The 26259-nt window shown below is 47.5% G+C and overlaps 1 protein-coding gene across 1 annotated transcript; it reads right to left on the bottom strand.

Annotated features, from left to right (window-relative positions):
- Positions 1-2095: 2095 nt before the first annotated feature.
- LOC126543776 (uncharacterized) lies at positions 2096-25372 on the bottom strand. Its single transcript, XM_050190887.3, has 6 exons — positions 25289-25372; positions 9496-9585; positions 7681-7883; positions 6071-6372; positions 4861-5049; positions 2096-2263 (listed from the first exon to the last, which is right to left on the bottom strand). The coding sequence occupies exons 1-5, from the start codon at positions 25341-25343 to the stop codon at positions 4896-4898; spliced, it is 804 nt and encodes a 267-aa protein (XP_050046844.1). The 5' UTR covers positions 25344-25372; the 3' UTR covers positions 2096-2263; positions 4861-4895.
- Between the last annotated feature and the right edge of the window lie 887 nt (positions 25373-26259).

A 26259-nucleotide genomic window follows, 5' to 3' on the forward strand; every position in this document is an offset into this window, starting at 1 on the left:
TGCCATATACGCATAATTTAGACGTACGAGCACAAAAAGGTCATGGACGAGAACGACAGGACATGCGCTAATCTTCAACTTCAGTGTTTAGATCATGAACCAATTTGCCCGGCAGCACGTATTACTCTTGGCATAAAATTGTGAGTACAAGGACTTGCGAGAGCATGTTCATGTCTATCGTGTACACCGTGCCGCTGACGTACGTACTCCTTCTGATCAATCGCCGCTTAAGGCACGCGTTGACGAGCTGTCTCTAACATGGCGCAGATTACTGCGCGCCTTGGTGAGGCCTCCAAGTTTCCTGTGGGGCATTATTGCGGCTCCATCTACCTTGGAGCCGGCAAATTACGGCTGTTGCATTCGAGAATCCCATGCACGAGTTAGCGTTTTTTTCCTCTTTTTATTATTTCTTATTTGTTTGTTTCTTTGTTTGTTTTGCGCGATTAGCCGTATCACTGCAAGCATTAAGTATAATTTGATACTACAAGTAAAGTTTTGCGTCGATACACATCATGGAGGCACAAATGACTCACAAAAGGCTTCAAACAAAAGTCTTGGCGAACCAGTGCAAACACTATATATAGTACAATTAAGCTCGCAGGCCTTCAGCATTCATCGCCTTTGTGCAATGTGTGTACGGACAGTCAGAACCAGTACAACGGCCTAGCGGACGGAATGCACACTCTATTGCGACTCCACAAATTCCACCTGCTTCCCTCCCTGCAGGCCCTTGCTCCATTCTTTTAGCCTAAAAATATATTATCCTTCGGCACAGACGCGCCTTATTACCTCCGTGTGTCTGCTTGATCTCTTCCCCGTTATTTTTCCTGAGCGGAGGAAGCGTCTCCCAAGAATTCGGGCTGTGGTGATCATTACACTTTCTTTAGACGAAAGGCACCAAAACGACGACGACACCCGAATACACCGACACACGTCATCATTTTCATGCCTTTTACCTGAAGATGCCAAATCAACATGCCCAATTTTCCACCCTATAGCGTCTCACACCTGCCGTCACCTTGCACTAGTGTCCAACACCTGAAGATCCCGTAAGCGGTCCCAAGTGTTCTGCTCCACCACCTGTCAGCTGACCTACTCTTGTGGCTATGTCCAGGCACGAAAGCTACCCGAGAAAGAGCCCTCTAAAAGCTGGAAGAGTCGCAAACTGACCAGGCTAACAGTTACGCGTGGAATGTAGAGTTCTATAACTTCAATTCTTACGTAAGGAGAGCCTACACGCTTCCATTTAAGTACCAACTTACGGTGCAGGGCACCATCATACCGCGTTGGCGGAGTAGCACCCTGGCGAGGACAAAGCGGAGAGACACAAGAATACACGACACGTTCTGCCTTGTCCTGGTCAGTGCGCTACTTCACCATCGCGCTATGATAATTAATCACCAACTCGCCCAGACTTTCCATTTACTGAGCTGCAGGGCATGTTCTTCAAATGAAGAAAAAAAAAGCTGATTGTGGCGAGTTAAAATGAAATACAAAGTGCAGTTGTGGGTTGCTGACATGTCCTGCCATGGACACATGCCTACGGACTCACACTGACTGCCCTGAGCTATTCTGCAGTAGCTGGGAAGCCATTAGGCCTCTGTGTTCACAAGGGCTCTCCTTCCCGTACGTCGACCAGGCACGACTCGCAGACAACTTTCTGCGGCAGTGAAAGGAAGGCCGCAAGGGTGCTGCTTCTGCACGTGTATTACCACGCCAAGTTTAGCCAGCCACAGTTTGACAGCGCTTTAGGTTTCTTCTAAGAGATGCTTAAACATTGTATGTTCAACGTGCGACAGTGTCGGACTCGCCCAAATGCGCAAGAAAAGAGATAAGTAAGTCAAATTTAACGCTCACTAGTGTATTTTGCCTCATTTTGCTGTTGTAAATAAGCTGTTAGTTTTTCTTTCGCCAGCTCAAGGCTATCGCAAATGAGGATCTCGGACTTTATTATTTTTTTTTTTCGGATCGCTTTTGTGGACCGCTTTGCCTCCGTAGCAGAAAGTCATTCGCCAGTGTAGCATCAGTCACATGACGAGAGCCGACATCTTCCGCAAGGAAAGGTCGATTGCTATAGTAAAGATAGGCTACGAAATTTGCTTAATACCGGACGAAACCGGAAGTGGTGCTTTCTTCAGCACCTCACTTTTTTTTTATTTCTATTTGCCTGCGCTGTAGGCTTCTTGTCTGCAGTCTTCATTGTTGTGTTGTTGTGCGCGCCTCCCGGAAGCTTGCTACGCTTCATTGTTGAAAATCCTCGTCTCTGTAAAAAAAAAAGAAGAAAATAAAGCAAGCAGGAGAGAGTAGTTGAAAATTCTTCATTTCACGTACGCGAAGCGAATGATGAAAATGCGATAACCCCGCAGTCGTTTGGCGAGTTTAGCGAAATGTTAAACTTGGTGCTATTAATCAAGCTGCCTATTCTACTGAAACATCACAGGGAAAGATCACAAGTCGGTAGGAACCGCTAGCTTACAATGTCTAATGACCGGTCCAGCGAAAGACACGACCAAACAGGTCAGCTCTTTTAAAAAATGTGGCATAAGCCATGGTGTATGATTGTCAAAGTCAGTGATAGCTGTCTCGTGGGGCCCTACTGTCTATATACATGCCGTCCTGTCGTTCACGGTAAACCTATGCACGCAATCTGATTACACGGGGCCGTGGACCGGACTCTCTCGGGATAGAACCGGCAACAACATTCAAAAACATTTTATACAGTAGGCGTGTCTTGCGAATGGACTTTATACAGCACCTGCTGCCATCTATCGGCAGCTTTCCGCAAATCAACCATGTTTGAGGGGAGCCGTGGAATCAAGACACTAGCCGTAGCCGCCTTTACGTTAATACGGTAAAAAGTATATCGTATTAATTTATCATATTGCATATAGTCATACACCACCGTTTTCATGAGTGTGCACTTTCTGATGATGATGATTCGTTGGCATCCCCTTTGAAATGGTGCGCTGACAAATATTGAGCAAACTTCATTCAGTTAATCAGGTATGCTGTACATGTTTTTCATTTTAGCATTTTTGTATAGCTCGCCGTCATCTTTTCCTTTTTTTTCCTTAAACGTTCTCTACCTTGTATCGCTACGTATGCCTGTAATGGATCCAATTGTATGAATTCCTTCCCGGCTTTTTTTTTTTTCAGCAATACTTTTAACGTATCTTGCTTATCTCGACTGCTGACCATTTGATGATTCCGTCCACTTTAAATACAAGGTGTACTTTACCTCTGGATCTGACTGGAAGAATCCCTTCGCATTCCATTAGGATGTGCTAAGTGGTCCCCGGATTTTTGCTGCAGCATACACTGCAGCTCGAGCTTCAAATACCAGTCCAGCAAACTCTTGTCCAGAAATTCTTGGATGGATGGATGGATGGATGGATGGATGGATGGATGGATGGATGGATAGATGGATGGATGGATGGATGGATTCTATGAGCGTCCCCTTTGAAAAGGGGAGGCGGGTTGCGCCACCAAGCTCTTGTTCTTATTTTGCTTATTGGCGTGTCTTACCTATCGTTTTAAAAGGAGAAAAAAAAGACACATCGAGTAATTCCCACCATCGAACTTTCTGAACTACTGGAAACTTTGTTTTTTGTATGCCTCCGTTTTTTGTGGTCCCCCTAGTTTTCTGCCACCAAACTTCCAATCGCCCCTTACTAATCTTTGTTGAAGACATGCTGAAGCCCATTAGTGCAGTGCATTGGGTGCACGTTAAAGAACCCCAGGTGGATCAGAATTAAAACCTGCGCCCCCCCCCCCCCCCCCCTGTGGCGTGCGTTATAAGCATGTCATGGTTATGACACACAAAGCTCCGGAGTATGTTAATAAATAAACGCAGCAAATTTCTGGAACTCGTCCTCCGCCGTAACGGTTCAAATATACGAGACAATACTAAATTCGTGACGCCAAGCTAACGACCAGTGCCGAGGTATCGGGATGAAATTCAAGTCAGAGGAGTTTTTTTTTTTTTTTGCGATAAAGACTTGCCCTTAAGGCATAATTCATACTCTGACTTAAGGCATTAAGTCAGAGGAGTTGTGCCTTAACTTTATTGGGTAACTCGACCATTTTTTTTTTGCTTTTGTTCTTACATGGAAACGATAAGAGTTCTGAAACGCCGCTCAACAAGTCTATTAGCAGCCCCAGCGCTCAAGAAATTCTGTTTTTATCGTGTTTTTACTGTTGGCATGTGGATAATGCTCAAGCAGCGTTATCTATGGTGACATTATGTAACTAGTAACGAGAGTAGACAGTGCTTTTTCTTTATATTCTTTGCAAGTTTATTTTTCGCTTCCGAATGTTTGCTTTCCCACCACATCAAATTACGGACAGCCTGTCCGTATTTCGAAAACAGAACTCACCCCTGCTTTTTTATGTGTGTATTTTCCTTTCTTTTTACGCAGGCTCCCTCTGCTATTCGTAAAATAGAATGGTCTAAGTACTTTTTAGTTAGTGCCTATTCTCCGAGCAACCGGAAGAATTTCTTAAACGAATTTCTCCCGGCAGTCACCTCCTATTGGCTCTCGGAATATTAGGTTAGTTTAGGTTAAGTTAGGTTAGGTCAGGGCACACCTGTAGGCTCTCGCGCACACCTGCAGGCAGTTTCTCGCAGCAGTTTGTCACGTGATTTCTGAGCACGAATAGGAGGTGAGTGTGCGGAGAAATTCGTTTCAGAAATTCTCCCGGCCGCCGGGACAATCGACGCTGCCTACTTTTCTTACGTTCAGTTTGACTGCAAGAGTCAGGATTTTTTTTTTTTTCCGTAGTGTGGACGGATTATCGAATGATTATTTCTAGTGGCAGTTTAAACGTAGAGCGCAAGAAAACGTCACATAGATGTTTTACCCGTTCGGCAGCTTCGGGTGGGTCCAGTGGACCGCTCAGGACTCGGTGAGGACCTTGGGGGTGATCTTACAGGTGCAGTGATGCGGCACCTCAACGGCACCCCATGCTGGCAGGCTGTCGTTGGCGGCGCCACTCTTCCGGTGGTACAGGATCATGAAGCCCGAACGCTCCGTGCACTCGCTGTTGTACCTGCACCGTCACACGCGTATTTCCAACGAGAGCCGGCTTGCACGTCGCCGCCGTGCACGTTGTTCCTAAAATTGGGCATGCGAGCGAAACGAACTGCTGAACGAAAGCAGTATGCGAAAGCAGGGGGCTGGCAACATATTCAAGCACCGAACGACCCACTGAGCAAAAAAGCCAGCGTCTGTAGCAGTGACGCGGCTCCTAAGTTCCCATTGGCTGCGACGCCACGTCACGAGGGTGCCTCGACGGAAAGGAGCAGACGGATTGGAACACCTGCTGCGCATTGGCGCGCCAGGCGTTGCGTGAAAGGAGAGGGCATGGCCGCGACGCCACGTCACCAGCGGGGCGTGACGTGCGCGTGTAGGTGCCACCGTCTCGCTCTCGGAAGCCGGCGCGCGGTTCGTACCTCGCTCTCTCCCAGACTGGCCTTTGCTGCTGTGCGTGCCTGCCGGCATTGGTGGCCGCTGCTGCTTCCTCGGTGTTTCGTCGCGCAGGACGTCGGTGGCATGCAGTGTCCTTGATTTCTCAGCAATGTCGTCCAAATGATTCCGGTGTACAGCCGAAATGCTAAATTAGAAACTACCAAAGAAAAAACCCTGTACCAGTTTAATCGGAAAACTCTATAACATACCCCGCTGCAAAACTCGAAAACATTACTCGCCGCGCGAAATTCGTAGGACCGCTGAGCGGCGTCCGATTGGGCATTAATGCTTTCTCATTTACCACTCATAAGAGTGTTTAGGCGCCCTCGGAGTTCTTTTTTTTTTTTCAGTTTCGCTATTTCTGACCCGACCACTCGCCCAGCCGCTCACCCATCCAGCCGTTTATCTACCGCTTTCCGCGGGCGGAAAGTCAAGCGCGAATTCCAATCTCGATACTGACAGCAAACATACTGCAGAACGGGACTTCCGCATCGTATTTCGATGCGTGAAAAGCGAAGCGACGAACGCGAAAGGGTGCTCTTAAGCAGTTCGCCCGCACGTGCCATTCCCGCGTGAGACGTAGTGCGGGGGGGTATACCCACATGGCGTCAATGCCGACGCAGGGCGTGCCCTGCGTGGCGCAGCGGTACGAGAAGACCCACTGGGGAAAGGCCTCGTCCTGGACCACCTCTACGGCGTTGCCGAACGAGTCGACCGTCTCGTTGAGCCTCTCCCACGCGGTGCTCGTGCGGCATATCTCCTCCGACAGGGGCGTTATCGGCGTCTCCGGAGGGGTCCTCTTCACGCCCCGCACGCTGCCACGCTCGCCGCCCTCGGGCATCCGTGGGGGGGAGGACCGCTGCTGACGGCTGCCGCTGTCTCCACGCTTGCTCACCGTCGAAGGCTGCGCGGGGAACGCGAGCGCGGAAGAGGGAGTTAGCGTATACGGTTGAAATCTGACCGCTGTCGACACCGGCTGCCTCCTCGACTGCGCATGCGCGGAGTTTACCGAGAAACCAGCGTGAACCACTGTACTGTCCTGCAACTTTACCTGGACTTCATCCACGGGCTAGCGTGGTTGCGTAACAACATGGCAGCGTCCAGGCTGTCTGCTTCGATCCTAATCCGCCCTCCGTACTTGCCTTTTGTCCTGACAACAATAAGTGGTAAATATAGGCGTTTAGGGGGAGGGGCACTTGCACCGCCACTCCACTTTCAGAATTGGGGTGGGGTGGCAAGTCACGTAACTTGAACCATAGGCACACACAGAACCATAGGTACACACAGAAGCGATGACATCAGAGCCCTAACTGCCAAAACAGCAAGTTCATAATCAACGATTTGTATGTACACACAGAAGCGATGACACCAGAGCCCTAACTGCCAAAACAGCAAGTTCATAATCAACGATTTGTATGTACAGCTATACATCACCCGATGACATGCTCGGTTCACTTTCTGGGGAATGTTAGTTCCATATCTGAAAAGATGTGGTTTCATACAGCGTGAAACCAACCGTGGTTCGTTGAGTGCTTCCTTACGCGCAATTTGAAAGCGAAGCTTTCTTCGCGAACCGTCGCGAACGTTTCTGATTGTGGCTGCTCCTGCTGGGTGCTTTTGTCTTCCCGAATAGCCCCACACCTGAAAAAAATTAACGTTAATTATTTACCCGTTGCCGGGATCGAACCTAGGTCCCGTAGCACAGCAGCCCTGTGGTCTCACCATTAGGCCACAATCACACGTATACTTCGGACGTGCCAATTAACTCCAACTAGCCCATTGAGACGATCGTACTGCGAGTGTCACATTCCACAGCACAGGAGCTCGCGCGACCGTTTACGTCAAAGATACATGAACGAAACTGGCAAAGCTTCTAACATTAGCTTAACAGCAGCTTCACATAAATTCCGAGATATCCGCTTGATCTGCATGCATTGTTTTATGAATTATCAAGTTACAATGAGTATAACCAGCCTGACATCCTCGGCTCACTTTACAAAGTACATGCCAACCGGCTTGCCCGCTCACTCACTTTCGAGCTCTTGCGCATTTCGCGCTGTCAACGTGCAATGGCAAGTCGGAGATCATTGCTGCTGCTAACAGCGCAAAACGTAACCAACAAGCCCAAGCTGCTATTCTAGCGGAGGTCAACCGTTGGGTCTGTGGCAACAAAGAACGAACAAGAGGCGCGTGCGCGTCCTGGGACACTTACGGGCTCGTATCCGGCAGGGGGCTCGTCGGGGCTGGCCTGGGGCCTGTCCCGTCCCACCCACAGGTAGCGCTGGTGGAGAGCCGGGTGGCGGCGCACGTGCTCGTAGAGGCGACCCAGCCGCTGGCGCACGACTTCGGCCTGCGACTCGCTCAGTCTCAGCGCGGGGCTGTCGCCCAGGTCCCGGATGAGCTCATCGGTGTACGCTGCACGCAGGCGATGGCGTCGGAAGCGACGTGAGAGTGAAACGTACTATTAGAGCGCGCGGAACAGGACGAGTGACAGGGCGGACAGGTGGGCTAGTTGGTGACGCACATTAATGGTAACTTAGAGCGCTAAAAACACGAAAGGCGTAGAGATAGAAACACACACCACACGCGCTCACTCGCAACTTGTGAGTTGTGAGTGAGCGCGTGAGGTGTGTGTGTGTTTCTTTCTCTGAGTGTTTCGTGTTTTTAGCGCTCCGAGCTTTCATTAACGACGATCGAAGCACATTTCGTCGCGAAATTCCGTATGCTTTCTGTTTTTTCCTCCAAGGAAACCATATACTGAGTTCTTGACAATATTGTTACAGATTTTCGTAAGAATTCTACTGGAAGACGTGCTTAAAACATGTCGAATTATTACTCTACGTTCATGTGGAAACGGGAAGTAGGCGGATAGATTGGAAGGAATCGGTTGGCTATTTTACACAGGGAGAAGAACAGCAGATAGTGAAATTACAGAGGAGGTATTTTGTGAGCGCGGGCGCGAACAAGGAGAGTGACACGCCGTCAAAGGCAGTCGCGCTGGCAATTTTATTTCAAACGCACGGCAGAAGAAATTAGTTTCAAACTATAAAACACTGCTTCCCAACAAAGCGGCGCCAAGTGGATCCATGCTATACTAGGCGAGGTCTCGAAATTGGAACTGCGCTCAGGAATGAGCAGACGACCCGTTGCAGGCACAGTCTTACATCCTTCTCAGGTATAAGTGCATTCGCATGACTACGTCGCCCCAGCACTGCTGCCCCTAGCCTTACACCTTCCAGTGCAGTTGAAGGTGTAGCCAATACCAACACCGACATATTTGCACTTCCAGGCGGTGGCCGAGTCCGAACAAAATAGGTATAGCACGATTGAGACACAATATGTGAAGGCAATTAAGGCATGGATGAAAAGCTCCAGGAAAGTTGGCCATAACCTCCACCGAAAACAGTTTTTTTTTTCTTCATTTTCGGTTTCTTTCCGGAGTGAGAAAAGGACCGTAACGTCCAAGCTCAGTTCCGGTGTTATTTCGATTTTCAGTTTAGTCGCTGGTCTTTTCCCCCACAAAACGTAAATGATGTGACAACGGTCATATACTTTCGTATTTGTTCAAGTGCAGGCGCTAAGCAACTTATCGTAGCTTCGCTGTCAGAGCAGATAGGCAGGGCTGAACACTCTGTGACAAAAGGCTCGCTGTGGACCTGATGCATTTATTTTCGATGTAGGGTTGGCATAATGGAACGACACTACTCTAATTCTATTCCTTTCCGCATTTCGCAAGTAGACTGAGCGGCGCTCCTCTTACGACATCAGCAGAATGGGCTGGCTGATAACGGTGATTGATAACAAAGGAATATAATCGAAAGAATGCAATCTTTGCATTGTACCGACCCCTCTTATAGTTTCATTCACATAGGTAGTTTCACTGTAGAAGCGTTTCAGGGCCTAACGTAAGGGTTAGCCAGCGGCTCGCTTTGGCATGCAAGAAGCAAGAATGTAGCCAGCAGACGTTATCACTGCCTTCCTTAGGTTTGCGTATGGACATCGGCAAAAGCCAACGAGACACACTCACATTTGATTATGAGCCGCACGATACCGCTGCTGAAGTTGAAGGGCGGAGGGTGATTGGTTCTCAGCATCTGGCATTGGGCTGGAAGGAGAGCTGCGTGGGGCATCACAAAAGAAATTCAATTCACTACTATTCCATACACTGCGTACCATGTGATTACAAGAACTGCTTGCACCCTTAGCCAAAGAATAGTGAGTAAGAGCCAACAAGAACGTGGCCCAGCAAAAGCAAACACAAGAGGTAAGCAGTGCCACACTGTCCCGTTAATGAGCCGAGTGGTTGACCCGCCACCTTGCCTTGGTAGCAAGGTAATCTGTGCGCTGCGCTTCCATCGCAGCAACGGGAACTTGGAGACACGAAGAGAAACATGCAAGAAAAATGAGGTAGCGTTTAAATATATTGCGCCAGGATGACCGTTTGCTGCTGTTCTGTCTTCGCTGAAATCCGGTGGGCCTTTCAAATTTGGTTGTAGCGACAGGCTGCAGTATAACCCCACAGGCTGTTGGCATCACCTTCTTTTCATGTGCCCGATTCAGGAGCCACTTCAAGCATGAAAAGAACCATGTAGTGGCTTGGAAGGGTATTTGATGTAAGGACCTTTACTTTCGGTGCAGCAACCCGACGTTTTGCCATTACTCCACCTTTGAATGATGTGTTAAGATGAGTACGGAAAAAGGGAGAGTGGAAAAGACAAAGCATTTAGCCAGTCGTAAACCGGCTTACTGCTCTGTGCTGGGTTAAGGGGCTTAGTGAATTCACAGAAATAGACACTACATTTGCACAAGAAACAAGAGACAAGAAAAATATGGGGGGGGGGGGTGAATCTGTGGACACAATATAGTGCAGCACGCAAACACTCGAAGACTGTTCCAAAGTCCGCTTGTCCTAAAAAAACGGAGCAACACGTTTAAGGCAACTCAAGTTAACTTACTCGTGGGTTAATTCACTCTTGATGGAGCCATGTTAGCGTGGGTACAACGGACACAATCAAGACAAGACCGGACGCTACGGGCGCTACATTCAGAACTCACGTCGCTACACTCGCACACACTACTCACGTTTAAGGCATTTCACGCGGAGCACGGTCTCGGCCAGTGTGCCAGCTTTTTAATTTCCAACAAATGGAGGCCGTCTAATCTGTCTAACACTGTTCAGAGTTTCTTTCTATGCACATTTCATAAGCAGCCAACAAACAAAGACACCAAGGACAACATGGAGGAAATCGCTCGTACTTACTAACTTAACTTAAGAAATGATAAATTAATGGAAATGAAAGTGGATGAAAAAAACAACCTGCCGAAGGTTTTTTTTTTTCTTTGTTGGCTTCTTATGATATGATTAATAAAAATCGGACCCCTCTGTTAACTCCCTTTCTTCTCGTTCATTTCTGTGCACATTATAACAGGGAAGCTCACATAGAAGATGTCTGATCCCGCAACCGCAGTTGTCGCACTCAGGATGATCTGCCATTCTGATGCGAAATGAGTAAGCGTTTGTGAACGCCTAGCCGAACCACAAGCAGCACAGAAGTGTTGCTTCGGCTCGTGGTATCCCAGTAGGAATACATGTGAACAGAAATTTTTTTTAAGATCCGCTACACTGAATACGATTGCTTTGATGAATTTAAAGCAGAGCGGCTGAAATCTACCGAACATAGAGAGCAGATCTTTATTTAGTCCATCAACTTTTTTTTTTTACTTTTCAAAACCAAATATTTTGGCTGTGGCGTTAACATTCATTAGAACTTCGAATTAATCTAGATTGTTAGATTACACAACTAGAAGCTTGGCAACATTTTTGAGCCCGAAGGAAGGCATAGTTGCAAATGAAATCGAGATAGAAGAGCCCAACCACTCTGTTCTTTCGTAATTCAAATTGCCCAGAAATAAAACGTTGAAAAGTATAGCACAGTGACTGCGGTGGTCTAGCAAAAAAGTGCCCACATTACACGGTGAAAATGAATCACCAGTGCGATTTTGTGTACTCACACATATCTGGTCAAACAGCCCTTTACTTTGTTCATGGCTCAGGGCAGCGCAAGGGACGAGGACGAAGGACGCGAGACGACGAATACGGCACCGATGATGAATCTGAACAAACATGCCCACTTTTCTGCTCTTCTAAGCCTATTCTTATAGTGAAATGAAACGAAGATAATTTCTTTTTTAGTTATGAGTGGGGGGTTGTCTGCAGCTCAGCAATCATAAACGCGACATGTGGCACCCTGGTACCATGGAGATTTCATGGTGACGACGACGACGATGACGACGATGATTATTATTATGTTATTGGCATGCGGCCTCCCTTCTTTCAAGCGGGATTGCAACTAATTGTCACCCGGCCTGTGTGAGCTGTTTACATGTTACCGTGTCGTAATCTAGCACTCTGCCTTTTTCTGTTTCATCTGGTAAAGTTAACTGCCTATATATGGCTGCGATGATCCCGATCTCATCTCCTTCCTGTTTTCTCACCAATACACTAAACGCCTTTTGTTTATCTGTACCTGTACTGACCACTTAATGCTTCCATCCGTTTATGATCCCAGCGCTCCTAGGACATGTACGTTACCTGCGGCTTTCGCTTTTGCATAGCGATGTGCTCAGTGGTTTCCGGACTTTGCTACTGCAACAGACACATGCCTCATGCCTTTGCGAATATTTTCTCCGCTATGTCTCAAGTAGCCAGCTCGTGCCTCAAATACCAAGGCACTGTCTTTGTACCGCAGACTTTCTTTCCTGGTCTTGCTTACCGTCTTTGTAAATACAGATAGACATTTCAATTCCTTCCTTTGTATATAATTTACCGTCTTTCTATCTCTCACTTTCTTTTCGAGGAATCCAGGTTGTCTATTTACGCTGTCAATTACCCTGTACTTGGTTGCCAGTGTCCACTTATTAGAGGTTGATATACTTGTACGCTCTAGCTATTCATTTCTTATTATTAATGCTCCCGAGTATTTCCTCAAACCTAATATTGCCCTGCTCGTCACTGACTTCAAGAGAAGCCCATTGCATGTCACTCAGCACTGCCTCCTTTTGGGTTTTACAAGGCAAATAAGACAATCTAACTTTTTATTGCGATATAGCAATTATATGGACACTCTACGCGCATTTCTGCCGTCGCCGTTAGGTTCCGCATAAAGTCCAAGGGCGATAACGCCGTCGCCGCGCGCTCTGCGCTGTATGCGCGAATGAAAGCGTGCGAGGGGAGCCGACGATCGGCGGCTCAGTCTCGCCCGCGCGAAAGGGAGCAGAGCGGGAAGGTAGCGCGCCGTCTTCCGTCGCGCGCGAGACACCCAACGTTGCGAGGCACCGGGGAAGGAAAGGGGAGTGGGGGGGGGGGGGGACGTTCTACTCCGGCTGCAACTGCGTATGTGGCGGTTGCGTGCAGTCGCGCAGCCATATCTTCAGAGTGATCTGCGTTGGCAGCTGAGTCTAGGTGCGTCGACGGCTCGTAGCTTTGTGCGGGCTATATGTTCTCGGTGCTCAGTTAGCGTTGAAGCGACAGACAGCACGAAGGTCACTTCGCTCGCTGACGCTGTCGCGCTAGCTTACGCCAGCGTTTCGAAAGCGAGTGTCCGCGGTCAACGAGTATGATGCGTTCATGTTTGCTGTGCGCGCTGACCCCATGAGTATTAATTTAGTTAGCAGGCGAATGCTTGCAAGTTGATGCGGCCGATAAAGGTGCTATCCTTACTTCGTACGGTTGTCTGCTAATTTGCTATTGCAATCGATGCTTCACCTTTCTGGCGCAACTGCTACTTTTTTTCAACTTTGAACACTGACAAGATCTCCGATTTGAAGCATGAACGGCGTTTAAAAAAGTAAGGACGAAAACTGTTGCTCGTTTTCTAATTCTCGATCTTATCACCCCGCATACATTGTAGCCCCCAGTGGAGTTCCCCTAATTCTGTTCTGTAATTATGACATATTATCACACACGAAGGCTTTGTTCTCGACCTAATATTTGCCTTTAGTACTCCTTCGCAGGCACATTTTTAAGGCGTAAGAGTTATATTACCAGTTGAGCCCTCATTTTTTTCCGCCACTCGCAAAGAAACTCGCGCCACCTCTCGCATGTGCTAAAAGCTCCTTTCGTGGAAACATGGCATCCGAGATCAAAGCATCACGCACCACCAGATCTTGGGGGCCATTGTAGGAGTCCCACTTTGTGCAACATCTAACTCAATTTAAGGATATTTCTCGTATCGCCCGATTGAGCAAGTGCAATCTGCACTTGTCCGAACAAAGGGAATGCTTTCCATGGGTGATACACAATATTGCCCAAAAAATTATTTTAGGAGAGAGCTGATTTACCTCACAACTACTGAAGTGTGAACGGAGAAAGCATTTCTCCCGGCATTTACTGTACCGAAATTGGTTAGGTTTCTTGCATTTGAAACAATGCCTAAAGTCTACCTAATAGAAACAATAGATCTTTTCTTCATTTAGGCCTTCAACATCTTTAACTGCTGATAACCATTGTTAGAAAGAAACTGTAACGTCATCTGTACAACTCCGTAACTCGGTTATAAACGTGCTGTCATGATTTCGTAAACGGCATCTAGTATTGATACAAAAATGACCTATTGTAAGTCACTCTAACTTCTGCCAATAACATTTAAAAGATACCTAAACAAAACCTCACGTAGAAAGTCTACATATTTAATGATAGCTGTAAACATATACATTACACTTCCCCACTTTCAACAATTCTATAAAACAGCTTGCAAAAATGCAATAGTCTGTTTTTCGTGCAGATTCATTAGGCGATAAACTTCATTCTTCAGTTTCTCTCTCTTTTTTTTTAATTTATCGACTGGCGCAAGTTTCTGTGAGAGAGATGAGGCACGCAAAGGAAACTAAGCTATCATCTCAAACGCAGCTAAATTTATTCTAATCGGTCTGGTGGTTGTCCAGGAAGAGCACCTGTGCATTTCACATGTACAATAAAAAACTCGTTATAACTAAGTGATCGGTACATGGAATTTACTTCGTCATAAGTGGTATTTCATAAAACACGGAGGGTCTACAAGGTATTCGTTAAAGAGAGCTGGTAAAATGCATACCGAAACAAAGCCGCGCTTGATATTAGTGACATGGCAGTGGTGAAATTCTGCTACCGCCCGTGAACGCCTGCCTCGCCTGTCAATCATCCTCACGTGGTAGAGCTAGTCCCAAAGATCCGCCACCCACGTGCTTGTTTGACTTTCACAGCGCTTCTTGCTTTGGCACATTGGTCCAGACAAACGCGAATTGTCATCGTGTCTGCTGAACCGAGCTGTCACGTACGGATTTCTCACCACGCACTTCGTACTAAGCGGGCTTCGGTGCGACTGTCATTCGAATAAACCAGTCTAAAATGCATCATGTTCGGTAGGGAACGTGAAATACTTCGAATAAAGCGAGATCTCGAATAGTGCGATTTTATTTACCGAGGGATCTGGCCCGCAGCTTACGCTTCCTCTGAAACATGGGTATAGCACATGTCCCCACAAGCAGCATTCACAGTTTTTGTTGAGTAAGTGAGCGAGCAGGAAGGAAAAAGAAAAGTGAGCGAAGGAATGGGAGATTAGACGGTGAAAATACTGGCTGGCTGCCCTTTGCGTCGGGGGAGGGTTAAATAGAACAAAAAGTGATAGAATGATAAGACGAATGATGAGATACAAGAGAGGAGAGAGGGAGAGAAAGGCGCACACACTAATGCGATGCAAAACAGCCCAACTATTAGAGTCGGTACAAGGTACTTTCAAAATACATATACAAACGAGTGACCAAGCTAAGGAAAAGAAAGTTAAAGAAAGTTAAGCACCATTTTATAAGAAACTTACATCACGTTTAACGCACGCATAAGCCACTGTGCGCTAGTATTTTCATGCACTTAATCACATTGAAGCGCATAGCCTCGGCATGCACTTAACTTGCTTTCGGCGCCAAATACACGCGTACTTGCTTTCCATACCTGTCAGATGACATATACCATAGTACCGTAGCACGCGCCTCCTTAAATACCATTGAAGGACGAAGTTGCAAGTGGTAAATCATGAGCGGATCCTTCCGGAAAACACTCGTCTATAGCGAAAACGTGAATAAATTGGTTTTTCTTAGCCTATAGCACCGCATAATTTTTTTTTACAAAAATTAGGAAAATTTTTCTCTGTCTACAGGGGAACTAATTACGGAGGTTCAGCCAAGCATGTTACACATAACGTTACAAATCCAACAGTCCGCAATGATTACGGATGTCCCCAAAGAATCATATCCTTTATGTGTTTAGAAATATGCGAGTGCTTGTAAATGTAACAAATAAAACAACACGTACGGATGAAGTCATAAGCATGAACGTAAGACTAATCATTCTACCAAATACCCATCACTCACGTGGCAGCTGAAGGATCACAGCCTCGAAGTTTCCTATAACAAATCTAGTAGAAAAAAAACCTTGCGCAATACCGCAAGACGCTCCGAACAAAGACGCTGTTCAAAGACCTCGTTCAAGCGATGTCCAGTGGACGCAGTGTATGCGGTGTACGCTTAACCGTGAGTAGATCAGGTGGAAGCAGGGGCTATAGTATTGCTCTTTTCGTACGAAGAAAGGCTGTGAATATTTTTTTTCGGCACCGCACCAACAGGCGTTAAACATGTACGACCATATGAAGCCAAGAAAAGCACATAGGCATTTTTTTTAATTTTAATTGAAGGATATAAATGATAACCTAAAGGGAAATGAAAGTCGACGAAAAAGCAACTTGCCTCCCGTGGGAGCCAGGTTCGGCTCCCATCTGATTCGTTTCCCACCTGCAGCAAGTTATTCTTTTCGTCCACTCTCATTCCCTTGTAGCTTGTCATTTATACAGTTCAATAAAAAATGTTGGCTCTCCCATAATCGAGAGTAGATGTAAGCATGAAATGGCAAGCGGCCAAACAGCTTGGTTGGAGATGATACTAGCCACAATCTTAAAATGGGTGTAGTGGATGTTTGCAACGGCACACTCCACCACACAACGCCGCACCACGCCAAAGTGTGCACTGGTACATACGGACGCTGCCCTGCTAGAAGAAGAAAACTGGCTTAAGGCCGCGGGACAGGCAGCGGAAGGCACCAAGCAGACAGAGAGCGCTGCCCAGATAGAAAAAAGAATGAATTGAATTCTGGCGTTTTACCTGCCAAAACCACGATTTGGTTATGAGGCACGTCGTAGTGGGGGACTCTGGATTAGTTTTGACCACTAGGGGATCTTTAATGTGCCTCCAATGCATGGGACACGGGCGTTTTTGCATTTCGCCTCGATCGAAATGCGGCCGCCGCGGCCGGGATTTGATACAGTGTCCTTAGCAGCGCAACACCGTAACCGCCAAGCAACCGCGTCAGGTAGACGCGCCTAAAGGAGATGCCAGGAAGCGTGGCGCCATCTCTCGAGGCGGTGTAAAACCCGCGCCGCGGAACTCATGGACATCTGGCATTCGAAAGAGCGCTCAGCGTCAAAAAATGTATATGTAAAAGATGTAAAAGAAGTGTATGGTGCCCTGCGCCTGCCTTTTGAACGTTGCTATTGTAAATAACACATAAAACTTCAGCGTACTAGAACTTACAGCTTGAGTGATAGTGTGAGCAAACATTAAGAACTCGGAAGCAATATTTTTTGTAACTTGTTTGGGCAGTAACTAGCGTATGTAATGTGGTCCTGTACGAAGGGTTGGGGCTTAGGGCCGCATTTTTTGAAGTTTTGATTGGTTGGCCGGATGATCTCGTTTTGTTCTCGCAACTTGTCTGTGCTTTTTTCGTGTGCATCATCAGCCTGGGCACCACGCATTGCGTCGTGGTTGCTTAGGTGAATCAGCTATGGACAAACCAGCGCCTGCTCAGCGTCCAACGAAAGCCCAGTGCTTTCTCTTCAATGTACCGGTTTCGACGCCGGTTGACGCCATCATTGACTCCATCGAAGAAGTCGTAGGTGCCGGAGGGTTGCAGTATCTGCAACATCACGGCGGCAACAAGTTCTTAGCAGCTGTCCGCTCCGCGGCTCAGGCAGCCAAGATGGCGGCAAAAGGCTCCCTGCTGCTCGCCAACAAGGTAGTACCGCTGGAACGCATGGGCACTCCAGTGGTTTATGTGACGGTCTATCGTCTTCCACCCTGTGTCAGTGACGACGCCCTGATTGCTGCACTTGCACTGTATGGGAAGTGCCGAGGCATTTCCGACGTTGTTTTCAAGGACAGGACGGACATCAGCAATGGCAGCCGCCTGGTCAAGCTCGAGGTGGTGAAACCGCCACCGAATTTCATCATGGTGACTGGCTTTCGGGTTATGCTGGAATACAAAGGAATGAAGAGAGTGTGCTTCAAGTGCGGAGCAGAAGGTCATTTTGGGGCCACCTGCACATCAGCTCGATGCACCCGATGTGCCATTTTTGGCCATGCGACTGTAACGTGCAACGCGCCATGCAGACGTTGTAATGGCGAGCACGCCACTGTTGACTGTGTGTTGCCACGTTCGTATGCTGCTGCAGTGAAACCAGTGACGCCCGCCCAGCCACGACTGGGAGAGAATACATCTGAAGACGCAGCACAGACGCAAGCCACAGATCAAGCAGGAAAAGAAAGTGCCCCAGAGGCGCCGACGCCAGCGTCCCCCGATGCCAGCGACGCTGCGTCTTCTCCCTCTACTGACGAAGAGAGCAACGAGACGCCACCTGCCACAATGGCGTCGTCTGCCACGGAAGATGATGAGGAGCCTACGTTAGACGCCCAGTCTACGCTATCACAGCGGGAACGGCTCCTTGCATGTGCTACAACACCGAACGCTAGCGAGAACGCGGATGGACGCCATCGCGGCCTCCCCGAAGTTTCGGCCGGTCCGTCGAGGACCACGCCGGTTGCCGAGACAACGACCGCGCTTGCGAGTGGTACTAGTACAGCGGTGAATGAGAGACGCACGCGCTCGCAAACAGCGTCTGAAGAAGCCAAGAGAATGCTCTCTTCAGAGAGCTCTACGTCATCAGAACCAATGGCGACACCCTCCAAGAAATGCAAGAAAATGCCACGAGACACCACTACCATGGACGTTGTCTCCGATTCGGAGACGTACTAACAATGGCGCCTTACACTGCTTCTGCTGCCCGTAAGGGCTGCTTTTCCTCTACTCCCCGCTACGAAGCTCAGGCAGCGTTGACGGAACGGTGTTTGGCGCAGACATCGCGTTCCCGTCCCTGTGCGAGCGTCTGCAACCTCGGTATTTTAGTAATCAGCTTGCTTCCGGCTAACTTGTGTGAAGAACATGAACAGTGCCCGTTTCGCGTTCGCCGCTGTGATACTCCTAAGTCATTGCTGACTTTGCCGTGTTCTGGCTGTTGCACTGATGTAGGACGCCGATTCAGTTCGCAACTAGCATGTGGTAAGCCATTTGTCTTAGTCTATTTCTGTACGCAACTAACTCGCCATGTATTTGCACATAATGACACTTAACGCACAAAGATTTCGTAGCATAGATAAGCAGAGGGAAGTAATTCATTTCGCTCGCGAGAAAAAAGTCGACCTCCTGTTTCCTCAGGAGTGTAACTTGAGAAACAAGCAGGAAGTTAAAAGATTTTGCGATGAATTTTCTGTTAAAGCTTATTTTTCATATAGCCCCGGGAGATGTCGTGGTGTAGGAGTGGTAGTTTTTCGTAGGGTGCTTCTACATGGAAGTCACCGCCTTTTTGACTTGGAAGGTCGTGTAATAGCTTTTGATTTTTTCTGGGGTGAGAGGAAAGTTCGGGCATTGAATGTCTATGGACCCGCCGTACGGTCAGACCGCAATGACTTCTTTGCGAGACTCTCCCCTTTTTTGTTAGACAACCACCCATTCTTTATCGTTGGCGATTTTAACTGTGTGCTCGACCCCATGCGCGACTCACGAGGGCCACGACAATACGCTTCCAATACGCACGCAACTGAATTATCTCGTATAGTGAAAGAATACAATTTGTCGGATGCCTGGGTCCATATGCATGGCGGAAGTTTTGGCGCCACATGGCAGCAAAGGCAATCGCAATGTCGTCTAGCTCGAATGTATTTCCCCCCTGAATTAACAACGCAAATTGTCCAGTGCAGCATCCTCGATCTCCCCGCGGACGCCGGGTACATTTCAGATCATCGCCCTTTCGCTGTCATATTGAACCTCGAAGGAAGGCCAGGTGAACGCACTGACATGTGGAGACTAGACATTGCTTCTTTGCGTGACCAGGCGACTCTAACCGAACTAAAAGCGTCAGTAGCTACAACAGTTTGCGATTATGAATGCAATATCGAAGCGTGGGATACATTAAAGGAAAGGTGGAGGTCAGTATGCATAGCAGCTAGCAGGAAAAGAAAAAGAAAAGAGACCGAACAGCTTTGTGAGTGCCTGAGAAGGATAAGAATAGTACGAGACTGTAACTCCCAAACACAGTTAATGCGCGAATACCTAGATCATCAGCGTGAACGCTACCATAGACTTATGAGCTGGTACTCTCGCACCTCTGCAAAGGCGTGGATGACCAACAGGCCAATTACCGACCCTGAGGTACTGCGGCTGGCTCGTGCGTCCAGCAGGAGGCAGAATGGCAGCTCTTTCATTGAAAGGGTTATAATAGAAGATGGCACAGAGAGCAGTGCGAGGCGAGATATCGAAAGAATTTTTTGGAACTGGTTCTCAGACGCATTTTCATCGGAAAAGATTTATAATGCAGAGCTATTGAGTGAAGAAATTTCAGACTTTTGCGCTAACCTACCTCAAGTAGAAGATACAGAAGGCCAGAATTTATTGTCTCCAACAAATCTGCAAGAAGTTTTTGATGTTATACGATCTATGAACAGCGGATCAACACCCGGTCCAGATGGCTTACCAGTCGAATTTTACCGATCTTGCTGGGAGGAAGTAGGCACTGCCTTAGTGTCGCTTCTTAACGGCATTCTTGCACGGGAAGGTATTCCTAAATCGTTTAATCGGGGCCGCGTAATGCTCTTGCCAAAGCCAGATTCCAACCTTGCAGAACCCTCATCCTGGAGGCCTATAACGCTGCTCAACAGAGACTATAAAATATTGACAACCCTTCTTGTAAATCGCATGAAGATATTATTGCCGAAAATATTCAGTGTACATCAAACATGTTCCGTGCCGGGTCGGAGTATATTTTCGTCTCTCAACTTAACACGTGATATCATACAATACACAACAGCGCGTGAAGCTTCAGGAGTATTAGTAAGCTTGGACCAAACCAAAGCGTTTGACCGCTTAGAACACCAGTACTTATTTGAGGTTGTACGATGCTATAACTTCCCTGAAGAGTTTGTAGGCATCCTGCGGATGTTGTATTCGCGAACAACAGCTGAGCTACTGCTTAACAGCATTTTAACACCTAGATTTGATGTGACAAAGGGAGTGCGGCAGGGTTGTCCTTTGTCACCCATATTGTTTGTGCTTGCGATTGACCCGTTGTTAAGGCGGTTTAGCGAGAGCCCGCTTATAAGAGGTCTTCCTATGCCGGGATCCGGGTGCATAAAAGTATCGGCGTATGCGGATGACTTCACTTTGTTTTTACGGGATGGGGACAGTCTCGTAGAGGTATTTCGTATTTATAATCAATATGCTTCAATGTCAGGGGGCAAAATAAATATGAGAAAATGTGAAGCATTAAATTTAGGTCGCGGCGAAATAACGCTACCAGGGGACATTAAACAGACCGAGCATATGCAAATACTAGGTATCAAATTTTGTACAAGTGGTGTTTCACCTCACACGTGGCGAGACATTGTCACCTCCATTAAAGAACAGTCAGAAGCAGTGACTGCGTCGCCACTGCCGCTGGCAGAAAGGGCTTTCTTCATTAAGAACGTATTGTGCAGTAAACTGTGGTTTGCTGCAAGGGTAGCTCTCCCGCCGTCACCAACAGTACGAGTAGTAAACTCACTTATTTTCTCATGGTTCTGGCTAAACAAGTCGCAATACGTAGCGCAGCAATTTTTGCGTCTGCCAAAATCCAGCGGAGGATGGAGCTTGCCGTGCATAGTTACATTCGGTAGGCTGTTGTGCACTAAGACTACATGTGATCTACTTGATGATGATGAGTACCCTGGTAGGCCACTGCTCCTTTATTGGCTGGGCCATTACCGTCGAACGCTTATGCCGCAGAGTACAGGCAACTTGCTTCCGACGGCGGTAACGCCAGCACCGCAGTATGCGGCGGCTGCGCGCTTGCAAATCCAGCTTGTACAACTAAGAATTACAAAGTGGCGTGCGACACCAGTTTCCAGGCTTTGTGAAATGTTGTGTGAGACAGCTGTACCTCCACGGACAGCTACTACAGAAACATGGAAAGCTGTGCTTTCACCTGATTTGCCCTCTCAAGTGAAGGATTTTCATTGGCAATATCAGTGGGGCATTCTACCTACAAGAGACAGGCTTGAACGCTGGCATATGGTAGCGAATGATAAATGCATATATTGCGCACAAACAGAGACCAACGCGCATGTAGTAAAGGACTGCGTTGTAGCGCGCACCTTCTGGAAGCTAGTTGCAAGAATGTTCGGAAGATCCATCGTGCGGCCACCACAGCGCCGAGATCGGTTTGCGAGTCTCGTCTACTACAGCGCTAGCTACATTTTGTGGTGCTTCCGTAACATCGCAGAACGATCTCGGCTGTCAAATAGAGCAATGTACCCCAGAATGCGGAAACTACGGGTGATAATATGGGGTCACCTTGAAGAACAGTTGTTCGAACTCGGTGAAGCCGAGTTTCTTCGCCGCTGGTCTACGCGGTACATAACCGTCTCCCGAGACAAAGTCTTGCTACAGCCAGAATAATGCTCAATTCTGTTGCCTGAGTTCAGACTGTATCTGTATGTGCCCCGGGTACCTTTCATAAATTCGAGGCTGACAATAATGCTTTTGCGTGGATGCGGTAATGAGTTTTGTAGTTGTTGTTGTTGTTGTAGTTGTGTGCGGCAAAGCCAGTGTCAAGTAGACACCATTTATTATTTCATTTGTTAATCTGTTTTGTTTACATCAAGTATGATGCATTACATGTGATGTACCTTATATTGTACTTTTCTTTCATACCACAGTTGTAAGCGTGCCTACGGGTCAATAAATTTCCTTGTCAGCAACTTGCCCGGATGTTCTCGTTTGAGTACCAGTATAACAGCACTGGCTTTTGGCTAAAGGTCACTTGAAGGTCGCCGACAACAGGAGCAAAAAGGATTTTATGCTTAACAACAAATAATTTCCTCTGTACTTTGATTCAACTGTTGGTTTCATGTGGTTGCGAATAAGAATAATCTAGTCCCTCGGTTCCCTTTCTTTTCGTTCACTGGCACAAAAGCTCTTTGATCAGTAAGCTAGAAAGCCACAACAGCAACGGCGTCAAAAAACAGTAGTACTTTAAAAGCTCTATATTATGCCAATGAGGTACAAAGGCCCGGTGTCAAAAGTTCTTGTTACCTTTAGAAATACTATATACACTGCTTATTTTGCAAAGTGTCGTTGACTCGGTCCAGTGGCGCGTCTACGTACAAGCCTGCGCTGTCCATCGTCCACTGTGCGTTGCGACCTCAAGTTTATTCCCGGACTTCGGGCGAGACCTCTGTTCATGATCGACATCTTTAACTACGATAGCACACTTTTATGGGGCTGTCTACGGGGCCTCCAGATTAAGTCACCTAGAAGTTAAAGCAACAATGAACCGTCTTCAGAACCAATACTTTGCGTGCTACCTGCAAGGTTGCTAGAGAACTTGGAACATTTTAAAGCGAAGCTTTTTTTTTTTTTTTTCATCTACCTCCCGGAGTTTGACGTGTCGTCGTCATCATGTTTTCACTGTCTAACTGAGCGAAGTGCCCTAATCCTGGAGACAGTGTATTTGTAAACTGTAACGATCCCAGAGACAGCGTAGTAGTACACTATACCGATTCCGGATATAAAGTAAACGAAAGTGGACTGATCCCGGAGATCGCGTTATCAAAGGTTGCGACTTGGTGGGCCGAGCTTTACGCCAGTGCAGAATATGTGTCCCAGCAAGAGTTTTAATGATGTTTGTTATGCAGAGCGATCCTGGGGGCAATGCATTCAAGAACGCGATTGGGCCGATCCTGATAACGCTGCTGCGTTACACTAACTCTGGTGTTAAAAAGCTCTTTTTTTTTAATGCCGAGGTTTTACGTGCCAAAACCACAATGTTATTATGAGGCACGCCGTAGTGGGGAACTCCTTATTAATTTTGACCTTGGCTGGATCATTAACGTGCGCCTAAATCCAAATACACTGGCGTTTCTTGCATTTTGCCCCCCATCGAAATTTTTTCGCCGCGGTCGGGATTAACGCAATGTTTGGAACGTGCCAACACTTTCTTTCACTATTTCTCCCAGGTTGGCGTTGGTGTATTGCCGAGTGCGCTTAGAGGGCGGTCTCTCACACAGCTGAGATGCGTAGAGTAAAAAAAAAATTAAAATAAAAAAGAACAGCTGTGATGTAAGCATGGACGAGTTTCGAAATGAAGCACTTGCGTACATTGGCGCTGGTTGACGCGTCGCAAATGGCTTTCGTGTAGCTCAGCTTCGACACTTTCCAACGTCCCGATTAGGAGGCACGATGGATCGTGTCCTTGCAAGTTGTGCTGACGGCGTTAAGCGTTGCGTTTCACACATCCCAGTATACAGACACCCATGCTTGCCATTCTATGCCTGCACCACGAGACCAACAGAGTGTCGGTACTGAGAGCGTGATGGAAGCCGTTGAAGAACTTTGCGTCCGTTAATTACCGTAGCACGTGCGATCCACGTAACTCTTTTATGGGTTCAGTAGTGGGTGGTGGTGAGCGTCCGACTCTAGTGCGTACAATACGCACCTGACTTTGGTCTATGCGTAGCATGTCCGAGCTTTTATACCCATAAGGACCTCTTTATAGCAGGTGGGATGTGTCATCCCTAGTCATCGCCTTTCGCGGGAAGCTAAACTAGCCTTTACAATAGTATTACGGTGTAGGACTGCAGTGTTTCTCAAACTCTGACAGCACGTGACCCCTTTTAGCATTACCAAACCTACCATGCCCCCTGCTTGATAAGTCTTCTGAAATTTTACTTTTTTCAATGACGCAGGTACATCTTAATTTAAGTACGTTGACTACAGCAGAAAGGGCTACCAAAATGCTTGTTAATGTTTTTTAACAGGTACTGATTTAATCATATATTTTAATCAGAAGGATGTAGTTTAGCCCTCGAGGCCCGGACTTTAAAATGCGATACCATTTCTCGGGCTACCTTCCTGGCTGAAGTTCATTTTCTAGGGCCGATACACGAAAAAGAGGGAAGTGGATCGGTTAAGGCTTGGCGTCAGAGGTTGCTGAGAGGCACTGACGTCGTTGGTGACAGTGGCAGTTGGAGCTTCAATGACCCCAAGAAAAAAAGGCCCGTGACCGGAAGCTTGAGAAACACTGCACGCGTGCATTTATCATTTGTGATGGGCACCCAGGTGGAGGTAATTAGCGCCGACACGATGTTGGCTGGACCTGCATGCAACAGCACGACTCACTCACTTACTCCTAAACACTTGCATCTGCACAAATTGTGTAACCAGCATGCAATTTACCGCATTTGATGCTTCAGTAAGAGCAGACGCACAGGCTTCTCGCTAGTGCGGACTTTAGAACAAAGGCATGATGTTGAGAGTCTACAGTGCCAGGTCTGCAGAATACGCACCTCCCGAAATCAACGTACGGCTACGTATGGTGACGTATACAAGCGTTCACTAGTGCAAGACAAGCCTATTCCATGCGAGAACGTACCTGACTCCACGAGGAATAGGAACAGGATGACCAAAGCTCGCCTGCTACGCTCCATGCCGTCTGCAGTTCGGAAGAGCCAAGCAGGCTGCTTTTGAAGGATCGTGAGAAGGGGCATGTCACGTGATCCCGGTGACGTAGCACCTCCGATTACCGGCCAATCAGGCTGATGAGAGGCCACGTGCGCGAACAACAGAGACCTTTGAACGCTTCCAATGTCTCACGGAGCAAAGCACGCGGAACGTCTGCACGGCCTGATGTGCCATTTCTCTGAGACAAACTGCCGACAGCTCATCGCACGAGACATCGAGTTCTTCGCCATCCATCGATCCCGTATGTTTATTTTTTTAGCTTTCGAACCAGGACCTAGTGTTTGTTCTCGGCGAGATTGGAGAGCATACAAAAAGGGCATGGAGAAAACCTTCGTACCACGCGTCCCTTTCATTATTTCTTTTTTTTTTTTCGTGTCTGTACTGAGCAGAAACGTTTCTCGGGGACGATTATGCGTCGCCGACAACTCCTTTAATTTGCAAGTTGCAGTCTGATCAAGTTAAGTGAGATCTCGTCCGCGCGATAACACAATGCCTACCTTTCAATCTCGTAATGATGAACAAGACAGCACTGCGTAAGTGAAGAACCACATGCATGGGGAATGTGAAACACAAAATGGAGAAGCTGTCATTAGCTGTGATAGTATAAAGAGATTTGGTTTGAACTTGCCGTGGTGATGTAGTGGTTTTGACATTGCACTACTGAGCCCGACGACGTGGGATCGAATCCTGGCCACGGAGGCCTCATTTCGATGTGGGTGAAATGGAAAAGCGCCCGCGTACCGTCCATTGGGTGCACGCTAAAGAACCACAGATGGTCAAAATTAATTCGAAGTCCTCCCCTGTAATCATATCGCGGTTTTGGCTAGGGCGGTGAGGTTAGAAAACATGCAGGCGCAGCATAGTGACAGTTCAAGCAATACA

Source organism: Dermacentor andersoni, chromosome 10, assembly GCF_023375885.2.
Source record: "Dermacentor andersoni chromosome 10, qqDerAnde1_hic_scaffold, whole genome shotgun sequence".
NCBI classification, from domain to species: domain Eukaryota; kingdom Metazoa; phylum Arthropoda; class Arachnida; order Ixodida; family Ixodidae; genus Dermacentor; species Dermacentor andersoni.

Excerpts from the sequence above, each read along its gene's own strand:
- LOC126543776 (XM_050190887.3), bottom strand. The coding sequence starts at position 25,343 with ATGGAGCGTAGCAGGCGAGCTTTGGTCATCCTGTTCCTATTCCTCGTG. Across the intron at positions 9,586-25,288 it reads CCTATTCCTCGTGGAGTCAG|CTCTCCTTCCAGCCCAATGC; the intron begins GTACGTTCTCGC and ends TGCCCCACGCAG. Across the intron at positions 6,373-7,680 it reads CCCCTGCCGGATACGAGCCC|CCTTCGACGGTGAGCAAGCG; the intron begins GTAAGTGTCCCA and ends TTCCCCGCGCAG.